Here is a 17721-nt window from a genome sequence, read left to right on the forward strand (position 1 = left end):
ATCCCCAGAACCAACTGCCACTGTTTAATAGTTAATCCCTGAGTCTAGATTTTACTAGTACTTCTTCCTAACATGACCCAGAAGATTTTAAGAAATAATCTCAATAATAAAAGGTAATTTCAGGCCTATAATCCCAGCTACTCACAAAGTTGAGGCACGAGGATACAAGTTCAAAGCTAGCCTGGGCAATTTAGCAAAACTGGTCTCAAAGTAAAAAATAAAAAGAGTTGGGGATGTGGCTCAGGGATACAGCACCCATGAGTTGATTTCTCAGTAACGCCCCCAAAATAAAACAACTTCAAAAAGGAACACTATGAACAAACTGGATATGGATGTACCATTTTTGCCAAGTGTGTACAAAATGTCTATTTAAAGCAGGAACACACATTCAAGGAGCAAAACAACCCTTTTGGAAGCAGGAAGGGTGGGTCACGTGGGCACTATCTAGAGGCTGCAGGGCCCTAAAAACACAGGAGTACGTGGCTAGGGCAGACGTAACCAGCAGGGCTACTAATGGTGGCCACGTGCCACCCAGGCTGCCTGAGGGGTGGCAAAGCATCTCCAACTGCCATGATAGCACCATCTATGTTCATCACTGCCAAGTGGTAGGCCTTGGGTGGTCTCTGAGCACACAGACATGACTGGTGGGAATGGAGAGCGAGTTTTTATTTAATTTCATTTCATCAGCTCACAGAGTAGTCACAAAAGGACAAGACAGCCCAGAATTGCTGATACTGCACTCTTCTAAAACATCAGGGACCACTACCAATACTACAGAGCCCCCTCGGCTGCAGTGAAGACACATGTGCCTTCAGGTGCACAGAACTTTCAATGACCTTGGCTCATGGATGAAAACACAAAGAAGTTACTGAAAAGGAAGTCAGCTCCTTTAATCCGGGAAAGCACAGTGCAGACACAGCTGCCCACTAAGGAGCAGCCTTCTGACAACACGGCAGCTAGTGGCTGCAATTCCTCCACATACCTCCGTAATCATACTGGCCCGAGTAGTAATTTGCATAGTAATCACTCTGACTGCTCCATCCACTCTTGGAATTATAGTACCCTTCAGGATATGCTTGCCTGAAAAACACAGAGCTGTTAAAACCACATTACCTAAGACAGCAGTCAATACAAAGTACATAAGATGACATTCATCAAAGTGCTTTGGTTGCCAGATACAGGGGCATGCCTGTAATCCCAGCAACTAGGAAGGCTGAGGCAGGAGGATTTCAAGTTTGAGGCCAGCCTCAGCAACTTAGTGAGATCCTGTCTCAAAATAAAAGCAAATAGCCCCAGGGTTCAATCTCCAGTACCAAAAGAAAGAAAAAAGGATGTTCTGATTAGAAGATCCAAAACAGAGAATGAGATTATGGATTCCCACCATGTGGCTAACTGAAACAGCTCAGCAAATTCACTAACAGGGCTCAGCAAAAGAAAAACAACCGTTTGTGTTCTCAGGGCTTCATCCTATAAGAGTTCTTGATGTACTAAGGAAAAGGAAAAAGTGCTGGGCCTAAGATCAACCTAAAATGCCAATTTCACTAGCCTTTACAGCAGATCACTAGCCACATGTACTCTCCCTGGCCTGGGGAGCACCGGCTGTGAAGAGCCTGGCATGCATTCCTTTGGATAAACCAAGCCACAACCCTGACTCTATCAGAAAGGTGGGATTCAGCAAATGATCAAGTATAATAGGTTCTGATACTTTTAGGACTCTTAAAAGGACTTAATAGTGTATTTGACTATTCTAATAGCCATGTTTTTTTAATGTGGCTTTTCTCATACTCCTTCAGGAGTGTCACTGAGCCACGTCTGACTGCTTGGCTGGCACAGCACCAGTAGCAAGGTCCAGCCATCCATCCCCTTCTGCTTGCTCGGCTGCTCAGTCTAGTTGGCCACATGAGATCACATTCGTCTGCAGAGCAGTGGTTCTAGAAAAGTGGCCTGACACAGAGCCAAACCAACAGCATGCCACCTCCTCAGCTGACCTCACCACCTGCCCATCCTTCAGGAAGGACACTGCCACAGAAGACTGTTCTGACCATGCACAGATCCTGCAGCTACCAGCCAACAGGCTGAGGGAATGGCTAACACTGAAGGTAGTTGGCTAACACTCAAGGTAAGCATAACACTATACATGAATGCATGTGCTTACACCCTAGCAAGGCTGAGAAGAGGAAATTACCCTCTAGGCTGTGACACAGGGATGAAACCACCCTGTGGATGCCTGGCCTTGCCTGTTCCAGATGTCTGCCAGGGCACAGAGCCCCCTCCTCCCACTTGAAGTTACTTTACAAGTGGTCCTACAGGTGGGCAAGTGGAAGGAACACTGGGAGGTGAGAAGCTCACCCAGCTCTGCTCTCCTCTGTGTGCTCCCTCTGGGCTCTAGGAACCACTGTCTCTCCTCACAGGCTCTGAATCAACTCTCTACCACCATGCCCAGCTTCCCAGGTGGCATGGCCTACACAGCAGTGAAAAATCCCTGGAGTTTTCTCACAACCAAGTCTCTATTTTGCAGTGCTAAGGATGGAACCCAGGGGCCTGTGTAGGCTATGCAGTTGCTCCACCACTGAGCTGCACCCCTTGTCCACAATGTCTTGGGAGACAGAAAGCCAATGTCAGTGTCCTCATGCTTTATACAGCACCAGGAATGGCCAGCGACTCATGCCTACACACTGGTGTGTGCCTTTACAACCAGGGGCCCAGGGGCCCAGGGGCCCAGGGGCCCAGGGGCCAGCTAAATGGGCAAAGGTTCACAGGCACAGCATTCTGTTTTCCAAGAAATCACCAGAAAGCCACAAAGGATCAGTATTCAGACACTTCTGAAAGAAAGCACATGTAAAGTGTTGGAGCTTTTGTGCTTTTGGACCACGTTCCTGTACATTGCTAAGTCTACAGCAACACGCCCTGTGACAAAGCCTACTCCTGTGAGGCAAAACTCCTTCACTCTGCCTGACAAGGAACAATGACTGAGCTGAGACGGCAGTCAGCAGTGACCAGGATCCACTCCCCACTACTTCACTATCTCCGCCAACAACCCTGAGGCACAGAGATCAGAAGCAGTCTCTTGGCTTGAGGACTTTGACCTGCACTTGAGACTTTGACCTGCAGGAAGTTTACTCAGGGAAGGCATGATGCCATGGCTCTTTCTAGATATCTCCTCTGCAACTGCAAAACAGGTAGGGACCACCAGTGTAGGAGACATGCAGGCCAGAGACACTTACAGGCCTTCTGGCAGAGAAGGCCATCAGGCACAGGGCATAGGCTTTCAGGTCCTGCATTTTGGAGCTGCCTGATAGATCCCAGGATTATTCTGTCTCTGTGGCCAGTTCTTCCAGGTGTCTGAAACTCTGGAGAAGTCTGCGCCAATTAAAAATGGCCATAGTTGGGCTGGGGATGTGGCTCAAGCGGTAGCACGCTCGCCTGGCATGCGTGCGGCCCGGGTTCGATCCTCAGCACCACATACAAATAAAGATATTGTGTCTGCCAAAAAACTAAAAAATAAATAATATTCTCTCTCTCTCTAAAAAAAAAAAAAAAAATGGCCATAGTCTAAGAACCCTAATCACCTATCAGCAAACTGCTTGAGCAAGGACCACTTGACAGGAAGAAATCACCAGTCCAGAGGCAGGGAGTGCATGAGTACAGAGGTGGCCAAATACCAGTTGACCAGCTCCACTAGCACTGCATGTGGCAGTGTGTTTAATTTAACTAAAACACACATCTGGCCATCTGGCCATGCTGATGAACATGAATGAACATGTGTTAAAAGAGGTTTGCACAATTCTTTACAGATACAGAACTTGGCAATCACTAAATTACCATTACAGCCAGAGACACAAAACACATGACTGGGTGCAAGAGTTTAGTGCTGTGAGGGATGCAGCTCCTACCTGGGAGTGGGCCGGTCGGAGCAGTGACTTGCTCGGGAGCTGGGTCGCTCAGGCTCCGAGTAGCGGTAATTCTCGGTGTAAGCGGGTGCTGAGCTGTCATAGGGCCTGTATCGAGGTTCATACAGGCCGTACATATCCTGTGGGAAGAAGTTTTGGGGACCGTCAGGATTCCAATCAAGAGCAGCCAGTTCCAGCTCTATGCACTCTATAGACAACCACCCTCCAAAAGCAGGGCCAAAGGCAGACTTCCTCATCAAATGAAACCACAAGGCGAAGTTCATATCCCCAGGCAGGCTGCAAGGCCTTCCCCAAACTGACAGCCCAGGCCCCGTTCAGGAGATAGCACAGAGGGGCCTGAAGGCTAGTGTGTCAGCAGGCAGCCTGGAAGGGCTGTGCAGACTGCTTGAGGGACTGTGTCTGACCAAGTGTGTGGCCTGCCTCAGCCACCACTCAGTGAGCAACAGAGCCAGGGGTCCTACAACCAAGGGCAGCCTCAAAAAGAGTCTTACAACTTCCTCTAAGAAACTGCCAGCCCTATCACAAAATAATCCGGGCCTCAACCCAGTCACGAAGGAGGGCAGATGCATGAGGAGGGCTTAAAGAGGGTCTGAAGAGAGGCATGTGTAGGTGCCAGCAAATACATCCTCCTGTGTCTGAATATCCCACCTTTGCTGTCACCTGGCAGGTAACATGGAATCGGGGGAAACAGATTCATTCTGACCACCTAGTAGAGATGCGGCAACAAAAGGAAAAAATGGTTTTGGGCCAATGTGCAAATGCCCACACGTACACCACTGGCGATGCTCTAGCCCTGGGAGAGAGAGCAAGCCACAGCCACAGGCAGCCCAACGCTGCTCCCCAGGCCCCTCCCTATCAAGGCCCTCCTGCACAACCGGGGGGCCAAGAATTCAGGCAGCACAAGAGTTCAATATTGCCGGGCTCCATATACAGCAGACTGATTTTCAAACTCTCCATAACACAATGCTACCCTTCTGGACAGAGGTGGGGAAAAGTAGATAATAACCACTTGGACTATACTTTTTCAAGCTATCACAGAATTAAACGCAACCTAAAATAAACAACAGTCAGCAGCTAGCAGCACTGCAAAGACAGGAAAGAACAAGTCAGGACCTTCCCCCTCCGCTGTGGAATCACCGCACATTTGAAAGGAGTTATGGAATCCCACCTCTCCCCACTACTCCACACGTGGGTTTTCCTTAATATTTTCATTTGAGGATAACAACTCTCTGGTTATTCCTGTCACTTGTTATATTGGTGTTTTTGTTTAAAACCATGCAAAGCTCCAGAGGCTAGGCTGGCTTCTCAAGTGTGCATCGCAGAGCTCTGACTCTGCAGTAAGCTGACAGGTTCCAGGAAACAAAGGCTCTTTATATCATGTAACCTGGGGACACTGGGTTACACAAAAATACCATAATGCTGGTATTAAACATAATCCAATATTCTAACATTCAACAGGAACCTCTAAGACAGGGCCTGTGCTCATGGCCCAGGAGGACTTTTCTCAGAGGCACTGACTGGGTCTAAATTAAACAGAGGAGTCACCACTGAGGAGGGTTCTACAAGAGGAAGAAACCTGACAGGCCAAAGCGAGGGCAGATAGATGGTTAAACAACTCTACCTGGCAATAGAGGGAGGCCGTCCCAGCCTCTGGAGGGTAGGGCGGCGGGTACTGAGGCGGGCAAGCATCGTACAGTGGCCTGTAGTAGTAGTAGGATGCCAGGTCCTGAGGTGGTGGGCCAAACGCACTTGCAGGTGGGTGCAGCCATGGCTGCTCTGAACGGACGGCTGCCTGACTTGAGCTGGTGGACACGGCTGATGCACTGGAGGACTGAGGTGGCCGAGGAGGCACCTTCTGACCTGTTTCAGCTGGGGCTGGGCTTGTTGGTGGCTGGGTTGAGTTTTTGGACTGTCCTTGTATGGAGGGGCTTTCTGGATTTGAAGGTTCTGGAAATGCCGCCTGGGGCACATTCTGGAGAGAAGCCTGGGGCTGGGGAGGTGCCAGCTCTGGCTGGGCTCTTTCTATGCCAGCCTGGTCCTGTGCATCTTTCATCACCTGCTGATAGAAACGATCTGGGTTAGGAGCCCCAGGCCCAGGCTGTCTGGGATGACTGGCAATGGCTTGTTGGGAAGCTGGGCCATCAGGATGGGATGGGCTGTACACTCTCACAGGATTTCCCGAAGCTCCACTTAAAGTAAAGTCTAGAGTACTGACAGTTTCTTCCCGATTACTGGAGCAATTTGCCTCATCACTACCAAATACCGAAGTACCATGAGTGGGTGGAACTGACAGCGCAATTGTGCTTCCCGTAGGTCTGCTGACAAATTCAGGAAGGACCTTTGCTGAACTGTGAGCATTCTGACTTTCTGGACGCATACTCTTTGGAACTGGATGGGGTGGTGTTTGAACCAGCAAACTGGCAGGCTGATTAGCAACCATTTCAGAAGACCCAGAACTATGTGGGACATTACTCGGGGTAAGACTGTTTGGCAGAGATAAGCCAGTGACAGCACTTGTCGGAACCCTGGACAAAGCAGCATGTTCTCCAGAACCACCACTGAGAGCCTGGTTGCTTCCTGCGGATTTATCTGCCACCAAAGCATCTCCCCAGGACTGATTCTTCTCATTAGAATTCAGTGAGGACACAGAAAAATTAATAGGCTGAGCCAAATTATAGCTTTGATCAGGCTGGGCGATCAAGACGGGCTGATTCTGCAGAGACTCAGTGGGTGGTGAGCACAGTAAACTCACATAACCAGAACCTGCCTGGGACTGCAGGGTTTCCTCATCCCCCACCTTTGGAGGGTTCTCAAGGTTCTCAGAGGCACCAAGGCCAACTCGACTCTGCAAAACACGGGTAGAAGCTGGCTTCCGCAACTGCTGCATAGATACCCCCTCTTCTGGAGGCTGCACAACTGCCGACAGCTGAGGTTTTGCAGGAACATAAAGTGCAGGAGCAGCAGGGGCTAGAAGGACATTGCCACCAAAATCTGGCAGCTCATCTTGTGCCCACAAAGTCGTTGCTGGGCTCTCACACTTTGTGGCCCCCTGGGCCCTGGCTGAGGGCCTCTTCTCAGGTGTTGGGCGCCCAGCATCCAAAGGTGGCCCCACCGTGTGCGGAAGCAAATACCCAGTTTCTGTGGTGGTGGTATGAGGCAGAGAGCAGGCCTGGGGTGCAAACAGTGTCTCCATGTTATCTGGTGGCTGCTCCAGGTTACCTGGGGAGGCATCAGGTGGAGCAGCAGCTGATCTGTGCTGCTTCTGGCAATCTCGGCTCCCCCTCACTTCACCTACCACGTTGGCACGATCTGCCTCAACCGGTTTTACCCCAACTAAGTGGGATTTTACTGGTTCAAAAGAACTATTTACACTTGTCTGAAATATCCCTGTAGGTTTCGGGGGACTTGGGGTAGAGGGCTGGGACAGGCTGCTCCGGTAATTCTGGTTTCCAGTGGTCTCATCTGTCTCACCTCCTATAGGAGAAGAACCGATTTGCTTAAAAAAGCCTCCTGCAGTTTCATGCTCAGGTTTTCCTACTTCTTGCTGAATGAACGTGCCCACTGGCTCTTGCGATCTGGCTGACCCTGGAAGACTCCTATGGCTTTGGCTGCCATAGCTGGATGACACACTGTCAGATCGTGTGGGATGCAGTGGTGCCTCAGGAGCCTCGAGATTCAGCCCCCCACCTCTGGTGAGGCCCACAGCACTCTGCCTCACAGCTGGTCCGGGAAGGGACCCATGTCGGAACTGGTCACTGGGAGAGGAAGAGTCCAAACTTGCAGGCTCACTTGGCAGAACTTCTTGATTCTGAATGAATTCTAAGTTCTCAACATTTTCACATCGCGAGCTACTGGCATCATGAGCCCCAGCACTGTCTGCATCACCCCAGGCAACAGAAGCAACACTTTTACTGGTCTGCTTATCATGCTGGATTCCCGCAGAGTGAGAAAAATATGACTGTGTGTCTCCTTCCTGCTGTGTGGCCTCAGTGCTGGGGCCTTTGGGAAAGGCCTGGTAGGTGCCACCAGCTACGTGTGCAGGGGGCAGTGGCTGGCCCAATGCAGGACTGGAGGAGAAATCATCGAAGCCCAACCTCCCAGAGGAGCAGGCTTTTTCAGATGAGAGATTCTCTTCATTTTCTGTCTCTTCTCCTTGGAAAAACATTGAGAGCGCTCCTGAGCCTGTTTCTGGAGGGGACCGACTACTCCTAGCCGCTGAGGGATAGTGCACGTGGTTTTCGGGGCTATTTCCCTGAGTGAGAGGATTGACAATGGCAGGGTCTGGCAAATGCTCTTTATTCGCTGCTGGATTCTGTCTGAATTCCTGGCTTGCCCATGTACTCCTGCTTCTGGAATTCTGCCCCAGCGCATGTTCAGGATGCAAGTTACTTGCTGAGTGGTTTCCACTAGGCAGGCGGACTGCTTCATTCCCTCCACCAGCAGCCAAAGGTTCTGGAGGAGACACGAGTGGGCTATGGGACTCCTGGCCAAGACCATGGTGCAGGTTGGAAGGAGCAGGAAAATGGGGAGCACTGGGAGCCTGGGGTCCTATGCTCTGAACAAGTCCTGCTGGGCAGGGGCAGTGGTGCTGATGGGAGGGCTGTGGGCTTCCCCACACTGGTGCCCCCTGACCTGGCATCTGTTGAGGAGGCTGGGAGAATAAAGGGGATGCTGCTGGGGCCACCGCACCATCTTGTGGGGTATACTTATTCAAGGGTTGATCAGGTCCAGACCCACTCCCATGCAGATGGCTCCCGTGAGACTGGTCAGGACCCACTCCTGGAATGTAATGAGGTGGATGTGGCAGAGTCTGAACTTCAGGCCCTGAGGTGGAGCCAACCTCCGAATTCCTGTTCATCTCAGGCCCAGGCAGCAGAGAAGAGATGGATGTAGTAGGAAGTAGACTGGCATCTGGCCCAGGCTGTGACAGAGGTCCTGGCAGAGGCTCGTAGGGTCCTTGGGAGCTATCCCCGGCATTTGTGTGAGGCAGAGGCAAACCAGGCCATTGAGAAAATGCTGGGAGGGTTGAGCTATGCAAAACAGGTAGGTCACTTTTAGAGGAACCACCCAATGGTGTATTTTGGAGCGTCTGTCTACTAAAAGCAAACGGATCTGTTACTGGCTGCAATGGGAAACTTATTGGAGTCACTGGTATGTTATTACTGGCTGGTCTCCTGTGAGGGCTGTTAGCCCAGAACATGCTCCGAGGATTCCCAGCCGGAGGAGGTCCAGCCATGCCAGATGGGACTGCCTGGGGTGGTGGCTGCATAATGGACCTCTTGCACAAGGAGATGCTGCTTACAGAGAAGGCAGGGTAGAGTTTCTTCTTAATCTGAGCTGAAAAAGAAAAAAAGGAAAAATAAACATAAAACCCATATGTTCAAAGTCCTGATATCAATCAGAAAAAGTATTTAAAAGAAAAGAATTAAGCATGACTTCAAGTTATTTAAATCCTAAGGATTGTATCTCTCCCATGTACCCACCCCAGCAGAGAAAGTTTGCCCTCGGGAACTGCCCTGGAGAATTCTGGGAGTAGATAAAACAAGGACACTGACAGCCTGGACACCAGCTAGCTGAGAGTTCAGACAGCCCCTGCCCCTCTGCATTCCCTACCTGGCCTGCCCAAGGACTCTCTGGACCCTCACATGCGCTAGACAAGGTGAGCCTGACCTCCAGTCTGACACATAGCCAGAAAAAGCCCATTGGTCTTCAACACTCCCCTGTGTACCTCACCAGATGCAGGAAAAGCCAACCCTACTAGTAAGAAAGACAGATTAGGGCTGGGGTTGTAGCTCAGAGGTAGAGAGGTATCCTAGTATGTGTGAGGCATTGGGTTCGATCCTCAGCACCACATATAAATAAAATAAAGATATTGTGTCCACCTGTAACTAAAAAATAAATATTTTTTAAAAAAGAAAGAAAAACTACACATCATACTTTTCATGCATGTTAACTTTAAATCTAGAAAACAGAGTTTAAAATTTGCTCTTCAGCTTCCTTTAATGAAAAAGCATTATAAAATACAGTTACAAAAGCTACTAAATGCCTTTTTTCTCACCCTATACAGGTCTTGTTTTTTTGTATAATGCCTGGTTTTTCCTTTGGTAACAGTGAAATGACATTGCCTCTAATCACTGAAGTTATAACCAGGCTGATAAATTTACTACAGCTTTCTAACTTTCCAAATGACTAGATCACAAAATTTCTAATAGGAAAAAATGCTAGCACAGCAGAAACTCTTCTAGAAAACAAAAGGGTAAAATCCTCACCATACTGTTTTCCGTTATTTGTTTTAGAACCGAATTCAGCAGGTGCAATCTTGAATAGCTAACATGTCCTCTTGAAGCAAAGATTCAAGTTTGGCACCTTGAAAGTTCTTTCCGGTGTCAGTCTTTCTCCCCAGCACAACCCTCCTGAACATATTTGTTTCACTAATCCAAAAGAAAATTAAACTGAAAGTAGAAATCTTGGGAGGCCTCCAGAGTTCAATTCATATGTCTTTGCAGATGTACATTGTTTTTGTCCTTGGAAATCTTTCTGATACTCAGAAAAAAAAAAAAACTGATGTATGCATTTTAAGTAAAGTCATTTACAAATGAAAATCCCACTTGAAAACCAGTGGCATAATTGATTAACTATTATAACTGCTTCCTATATCAATAGGGACCCTTTCCAACTGACAAGCACTTTGAAATACACTCAACTCCAGTAGACTCAATAAGAAATAATACCAGAGAGTTCACTTGGTTCTAAACTGTAATTAAAAAAAAAAAAAAAATTTTTAGTTGTAGATGGACACAATACCTTTATTTATTTATTTTTAAAATACTTTTTTAGTTGTTGATAGGCCTTTATTTCATTTATTTACTTATATGTGGTGCTGAGAATCGAACCCAGTGCCTCACATGTGCTAGGCAAGCGCTCTACCACTGAGCCACAACCCCAGCCCTAAACTGTCATTTTAAACAAAGAAGACTTGGGCACCTTGGCACACACCTGTAATCCCAGCAACTTGAGGGCTGAGGCAGGAGGATCCCAAGTTTGAGGTCAGCCTCAGCAACTTAGCAAGAGCCTGTCTCAAAATAAAAAAGAAAAAGGGATGGGGATATAGCTCAGTGGTTAAGCGCCCCTGGATTCAATACCCAATCTCCCCCCTCCCCAATTTTTATTTAAAAAAATAATAAAACAAAGAACATTTACAGCATCATTTAGATGTACCCAAAGTAGAGACAAAGTCTCCCTTCCCCCTCTTTCTCCCTATGAACTGCATCCGCCTCCATCTGTCCAACTAGCTACAGAGCCACCATGTATACAGCAATTCCTGTACCCACAGGCAGGACATAGAGACTTCCAAGCCCCTCCTAAAATGGCTGCAAGAATAAACAGGTATTCTAGGAGTTCCTGCAGGACAAGAACCACCCTTGCACAATTAAAACATAAATACATAAAATAAAATACAGCAGAGGCCTAGAGGATTCATTCATTAGGTATTACTGTGACAAGACTGGGTGTCCAGTGGAGTGGCACTTCTCTTTCTGCAACAAACTAGTTTCTCTCATTTATAAAATAAGAGAATATGGTTTTTTTTCTGATAGGATTCTACTCACAGTGGATTCCGGCCCAATCTCTACTACTGTTTAATATGGAAATTTTACCAGAATCTAAATTGTACAGGTTGCACCTGTACGATTTATAGAAACTTACAATTATTTTCTCAATTCTGCTCAATGTGCAACTGTTTTATAAGCAAACAGTCACCTAAAAAGAGCAGCTGCTAGCATCCTAACTGGGATTTTTTTTTCTTTTCTTTTTTTTTTTTTTAGCAATATGGCAATTCCATTGGGAGCAATCTTATGACTTGAACATTATTCTTTTAATCTTCTTCTCTACTCATTGACAGTAAAACAATGAATGGCCTATCATCTATCTCAGGATCATGGAAATTTTTATTCTGTTCAGCAAGTCTTTAACTTTCAAAAAGACACCTGTTTCAGACAGAGTGGCTGATCTTCTCAAAGATGCATTATTTATAAACCCTGCTCTTTAGCTCAACTGCCTCCTAGCTACCGGGATATTTACGCAAGACTATTTGCAGTATAAGTCTCTGGCTGTGGGACTGGAGTACTTAGCACAGAAACCCACTTTCCTCTCACTGCCTCCAGCCAAAAGGAACACCAATGAAAAGTAATGAACTATCCTCTGCCTACAATCTCCCTCACCGTGCCTTCTACTGCACTCTTATCAGACTAGGGATACTTGACACACACACACAATAAATTCCTTCTCTTCTAAGTTAGAAGTGGTACCAAACACATTCAGGTGTTGAAGAAGGCAATGTCAGAGGGAACTGAGGAGTCTAAATGCTGCTAAAAGTGATAAAAATCCACAGGGGCACTGACACTCATGAAGATGTTTATAGAAACATAAGGGATCACATTAAGATGTACACAATATCTCCTAGAAAACTTTTTTCCAGGACGACCTGGAAATTCACTGAGGTCACAAGAACAAGAATGAATCACCATTTTGCCTCTTGTCTTTTCAAGATACCAGCACAGAAACCCTAGGGGGGATGAGGAAAAAACCGCAGGGAGGCTGCACTGTGCTAAACTTGAGAAAGTACCACTAAGGAACAACCATCTGTGACTCTTGCATCCCACTACTGTCTATCTTGCTAACATAACGCACCATACATATTTGAACCGAAATAGTAAAAGCAGTCCATGCCCAATCTATAAGCCACTTAAAAACGTTTTTAAGTGAAGCAGCAAAAACTGATTCTAAGTGGCTTTGATACATCTGGACAAGCCACTGTAATATCCACATTCCTCTAACCCCTAATAAAAAGCACAGTCCTCGATTTCCCTTGCGACATCCTGATGACCCTGCCAGGAAATCACAAATCAACAAGGCTGCCCTTGGATCACAGGAGCGTCGCAGAGGAAAAGCATTCGGGCCGACCAGGACCAAACAGGTTCAGAGCCCTCAACGCCAGGGTCACGCCAAGCCGCCACAGAAATCCCCTAGACGCGCTCTCCTGAAAACTTGCGGGTTTCTTTCGCGGCGTCCCTGTCTGGCCCTGTCAACACGCCCTCCCCGGCAGCCGCCACCACCAGGTCCACGCGGGCCGGCTCCGGCTCCTCAGGCCCACGTCGGCCGGCGGGATGGCCACAAGCCCCAGAGGCGCGCCCGGGACGCGCCCCAGCCGCCGGCGGCCCGGCACTCGGCGGCCCGGGTTTGAGCCTTCCCTGGCCCCGGCGCAATCCCGGGAGACGCGCCGCCCGTTCGGGGCTCGCTCGCCGCCCGCTGCGGTCTCGCTGTCGGTCGGCTTCAGACCCCTCGCCCGCTCGGCCCTCACCCGCGAGGCCGCGGCTGGCCCCTCAGGCGCTGGGGGCCAGAGCCCACCCAGCGGCGGTGACGAGCGCAGGTACACTAGCCGCAGCAGCCATCTTGGCACATCCGGCTCCGGCCGACGTGTCCGGCGCCGACGTCAGTGCGCGCCCCGCCCAGGCCCCGCCCCTCGGCTCGCCCAGTCTCTCACCGCCTCATCCTCTAGGCATGCCCCCGTAGCCCCGCCCCTAGCGCGTCGGTCCTTCACTACCCAACCTTCGTTACGCCCCCAGCCCCGCCCCACACCAGGGTCCAGTCTTTCATCACTTCGTCCCGCTCCCTGGCCCCGCCCCTTGCCAGCATCCGTCTTTCTCTGCCTCTCCCTTTTGTCACGCCCCTTTGGCCCCGCCCCTCATCGTCGTCCAATCTTTCACCGCCTCGCTCTTTCATCCCGCTCTTGGCCACACCCTTTACCCCGCCCCCGTGGCGCCAGGACTTCCCGCCCCATTCCCTTCGCCACACCCCCTTACCACGCCCCTCCCGCTACCGCCCCACCCCTTCGTCACGCCCGTGGCCCCGCCTCTCGCCCACCTATCCAGGCCTTACCCGCTGGGGTGGCCCCGGGACGTCTCCCTGGTTACGCCGGCTCTGTCATCCACTTTTTTCTCGATTTCTCTGAGAAGAGAGCATTTTTCAATCAAAACCCCAAGAGAGAATCAGTCAGAAGGAACGAAGCCAGCAGCTCCACCCACCGAGGACGGCTGCGCCGCGGAGCCGGGAGCTCCAGAGTGGGCCCCGACGCTGGTGGGCCCCTTCTTCCAGTAGACTCGGCTGGAAGCCGGTGGGACGATTGCGCGTGCGCCACACCGCCTGCTCGGGTGGCCGGGCAGGCGCGGAAGCCTGACTGCGCACGCGCGCGCGCCGGCCGCGGCTGGTTGCCTGGTGACGCGGGAGCTTCGGCTCGGGTTCTGCGCTCCAGGCTGCTTAGGGCTAACCCGGCTCGCGAAGCTGGGCCTCCTTAGCGCTCGTGGCGGTGCTGTAGGACGCCCGCCGGCCCTCGGCCAGCAGCCCCCCGGGGGGCCCCGGAGCCTTGTGGCGCCCGGCCCGGCTGCAGCGTCCTCCCATGCCGCCCCGACCTGACTCCTCCCGGGCGAGGCGCGGTCCTCTCTGCGCCCTGAGTCGCAGTCCCCCAGACGGAGCGCGGAACCCGGCCGCCTAGCAGGGGGGCTCGTAGAACGCGAGATAGCCGGTGGCACGGTGAAGTCCCTGAGCGGGCCGCCCGCCGGCGGCTCCTCCCATCGCCTGCCGGGTGCCCAGCTCCAGCCCTCGGTGAGGATTTCGGGGAAGAGGCGGGGGCTCTCGTCTGTACCTTCATTTTCCCGATGGGCTTGACAGGAGGACAAGTACCACCCAGGCCTGGCCCGCTCACCTGCACTCCTGCCCTGGAGGACAGGACCCAGGATTCCCCCAGCTCCTTTTAGAGAACACCCGGATGGCACGTCCGCCCGCCCGCCCAGCTGTCCTCGGTGGGTGCAGTAGCCAGCGGCTAAAGCCCCTGGGTGAGAGGCCTCCTGGAAGAAGGAGGGAGTGTGATTCTGCTGCTTGTTTGCAGTGACGCTGGCAGAGGAGCAGCCAAGCAGGCAGAGCCTCCGGTGGTGCGGGGCGATTTTCAGCCCGGCTGACGTGGCACCCTGAGCCACTGGGCAAAGCTAACATTTGCCTTTCAGAGGCCAGGTTTCTAGCCTGTTTCAACAATGTGGGGACACGTGGTAGACAGCCCTGGGCCCCTAGCAGAGACATCGAGGACCAGACCCCCCTTTGTGACCCACTTCTTCCCAGTGGGCAAGGCACTTTGTGGCTACTTTGTCCTAATAGACCCCTGAACAGAGAGGTGTCACTCTGACAGGAGGGACAAGGCCAACAATCCCAGGCTTAAGTTGCATTTAAAGAGCCCTAGAGCCTGTGTCTTGAGAAGGCTTGTGCCCTACCCTGGTGACTCTAACCTAGAAAGGAGATGAACTGTAGAATTCAGCTCTGCCCAGACCCCAGGGCAAAGACTAGTAAGAGAGACAGTTGTATTGATTCTTACCTAGTAGCTTACAGGGGCTTTGGGGCTGCTCTCTCTCCCTCCTCCTTCCAAAGTGGGCTCTCTGTACCCTGGTGTCTACACTAGCCCATCAGGCCTCTGGGCTATGAACTAGGGCCTGAGGTCACAACCCAGACTGCACCTAGATGCTCTATGCCTTTGTCAGTTTCCTTATTCTCTCTGAGCATTGGAATTTTCTATAAGGGGAAGCAGTGAGCACCTGGCAGTTTGGGGACTGAAATGGGATACCAGGACAACAGGCTCGAGCAGGGACTGTCTGGGGCCAATGGGGCATAGAGTGTCAGGCTGCCAACAAATGGGGCCCTTGCCAAGGAGCTGCTTGCCCAGGGTAGCCATCCCTACTCCTGGTTAGGCCTCCTTCTGCTTGTCTGCAGTGTCCCCTGGTCCCCTTTCCCAACACTCCTCCATGCTTGGAGGTTGGACACACATCTCTATCTTCCTGTAGTCCCCCATGTGAGCTGGATGGCAGCTGGCAGAAGGCTACTGACTGCAGAGCACACAGCACAGGGCTGTGTCAAGGTCATCACAGAATCCTGACCTGGGCAGCCTCTTCCTCCAGCTGTGCTGCTCAGCATGGTGGCCACTGGATACTTAACATGTGGCTGATCCACACCAAGCTAGGCTGAATGTGAGGTGCACATGTGAGATAACATGTGGCTGATCCACACCAAGCTGGGCTGAGCGTGAGATTGTAAAGAATACAAAGTATTTTATTGGCTTAAGTTGCATTTAAAGAGCCCTGGAGCCTGTGTCTTGAGACTTTGGTTGCTTTCTATTGCCAGTTGAATGATATATGGACACATTGGATTAATATATGAAAATTTATTTTACCTGTTTCTTTTGTTATTGTTCTTTCTTTCTTTTTAAATATAACTACTAAGAAGTGTGAAATTCTGTGTGTGGCTAGCATTCTGTTTCTACTGAACAGTGCTGGTCTGGACTGCAGGTGTTAGGTGGGGTGAGGGCCCCTACTCAGCATCTCCAGCCTGAGCTTGTAGCCTCCTAGAAATGAACTGCCATATGGAACTGGCAGGCAGGGGCAGTCCTCCAGGGGATGCTGGAAGGAGAGGCAGCAGTCCCATGAAGGTGGGTGGTCCCTGGCCATGAGCCCCTGCTCTTTAGTTCTTCTAGGTGTAGAGTCAGCCTCAAGTGTGAGTGGGGATTTCATAGTAGGCCTGCTTTGCAGCTGGCACTGCACTTAGCCCCTGGTGCAGATCCCGTCCTGGACATGAAAGCTGGGGGAGAGAGGAAGGGGATAGGGCTGACTGAGTGGTCCAGGTCCAAAGCATATTAGGACCTCATGGTGGGTCTGGCTGGCAGGGAGGGCTTTCTGGAGGAGGAGGAGGCAGGAAGTGGAGTTGGTCATACCTTTGTTGTGTTGTGTGGCTTCTATTTATGGGCCTTGCAGTGTGTAGGCTCTGGGTGGCCATTATGTGACCAGATCAGGTGTGAGGAGAGGGTGGCCACAGGTCCATGAGGGTGAGGCAAAGTCCTGGGGACCATGGTGGGCAGCATGGAAGGACCCTCAGGCCTACTGCCCTTTTCCACACATTCACAGCCATGAGGACATCGGAGCGTGGCTCAGTCTCCCTGGACAGATGCCACCACGTCAGCATTCCTCTCACAGTGTCAGCAGCATCTGAGCCCTGTGTGTCATTGTTGGGGGCATGGAGCAAGATCACATGACTATCTGCTCTTGCAGGTTTTTCTAGAGCTGACCTGTGGCCAAAGGGTACCCATAGAGGCCTGGCCAATGCTGGGAATCAGGCCCCACAGCCCCTCCTCCCAGCAGAGGTGGGCCCTTCACTGTGGGGCGTCCCCTGGCTGGCAAAGCACAGGTAAAACGGCTTGAGCAATGGCTGGCTGCTGTGTCCAGTGGCACTGTGAGCTTTCAGAAGCCAGAGGCCCTTGGCCATCTCCCAGATGTACAGCCTTGGGCTCCCTGGCCTCCCAAGTCTCTGTTTCCTCACCTGTAAACAGGTGGGGATCATGCCCTGTCCTACGCTGCCTCCAAGGGCTTCTGGAACTCTCCTCACACGGTGGCAAAGGAGAAATCACAGCGAAGGTACGGGCAGGCAGAGACCAGGGAGAACTGTTTGGCATCTCTCAGCTGCAGCAGGTCTGGAAAAAGCGGGGAGACTTCCTTCTGGACTGAACCCTTGCTACTTGCCAGGCACTGCTGGGCCTGGGCTTGGCTGGAGAGGTGAGGCATGGACAGCACAGACACTTGGTGGCTGCAGATATGCCAGTGGCATAGGGGGCCTTGTGAAGCACCTGTTGGAGCAGGGGCAGGAGTGACATTCTATGTGGAGCTGTTTCTTCACGCACGGCCAGGAGGTGCGGCCTGGTGGGGTGGGGCTCTGCAGTCTTGTT

At 51.2% G+C, this 17721-nt stretch overlaps 1 protein-coding gene across 4 annotated transcripts in view; it reads right to left on the reverse strand.

Moving 5' to 3' along the window:
• Positions 1 to 14030, reverse strand: part of Sec16a (SEC16 homolog A, endoplasmic reticulum export factor) — a 33853-nt gene extending 19823 nt beyond the window's left edge. The window contains exons 1-5 of one of the 4 annotated variants that reach the window (XM_071601171.1): positions 13270 to 13370; positions 10908 to 10983; positions 5533 to 9248; positions 3894 to 4030; positions 983 to 1080 (exon numbers count right to left, since the gene is read on the reverse strand). In XM_071601171.1, coding sequence (XP_071457272.1) covers positions 983 to 1080; positions 3894 to 4030; positions 5533 to 9180 — 3883 coding nt within the window. In that variant the 5' untranslated portion in view covers positions 9181 to 9248; positions 10908 to 10983; positions 13270 to 13370. Of the gene's footprint in view, positions 1 to 982; positions 1096 to 3893; positions 4031 to 5532; positions 9249 to 10907; positions 10984 to 13269; positions 13371 to 13847 lie in introns of those variants that run through there. The other 3 variants (XM_071601169.1, XM_071601170.1, XM_027941760.2) reach the window with 3 other exon arrangements.
• Positions 14031 to 17721: the final 3691 nt, after the last annotated feature.

The sequence above is a fragment of the Marmota flaviventris genome, chromosome 13 (genome assembly GCF_047511675.1).
Source record: "Marmota flaviventris isolate mMarFla1 chromosome 13, mMarFla1.hap1, whole genome shotgun sequence".
Lineage (NCBI taxonomy): Eukaryota > Metazoa > Chordata > Mammalia > Rodentia > Sciuridae > Marmota > Marmota flaviventris.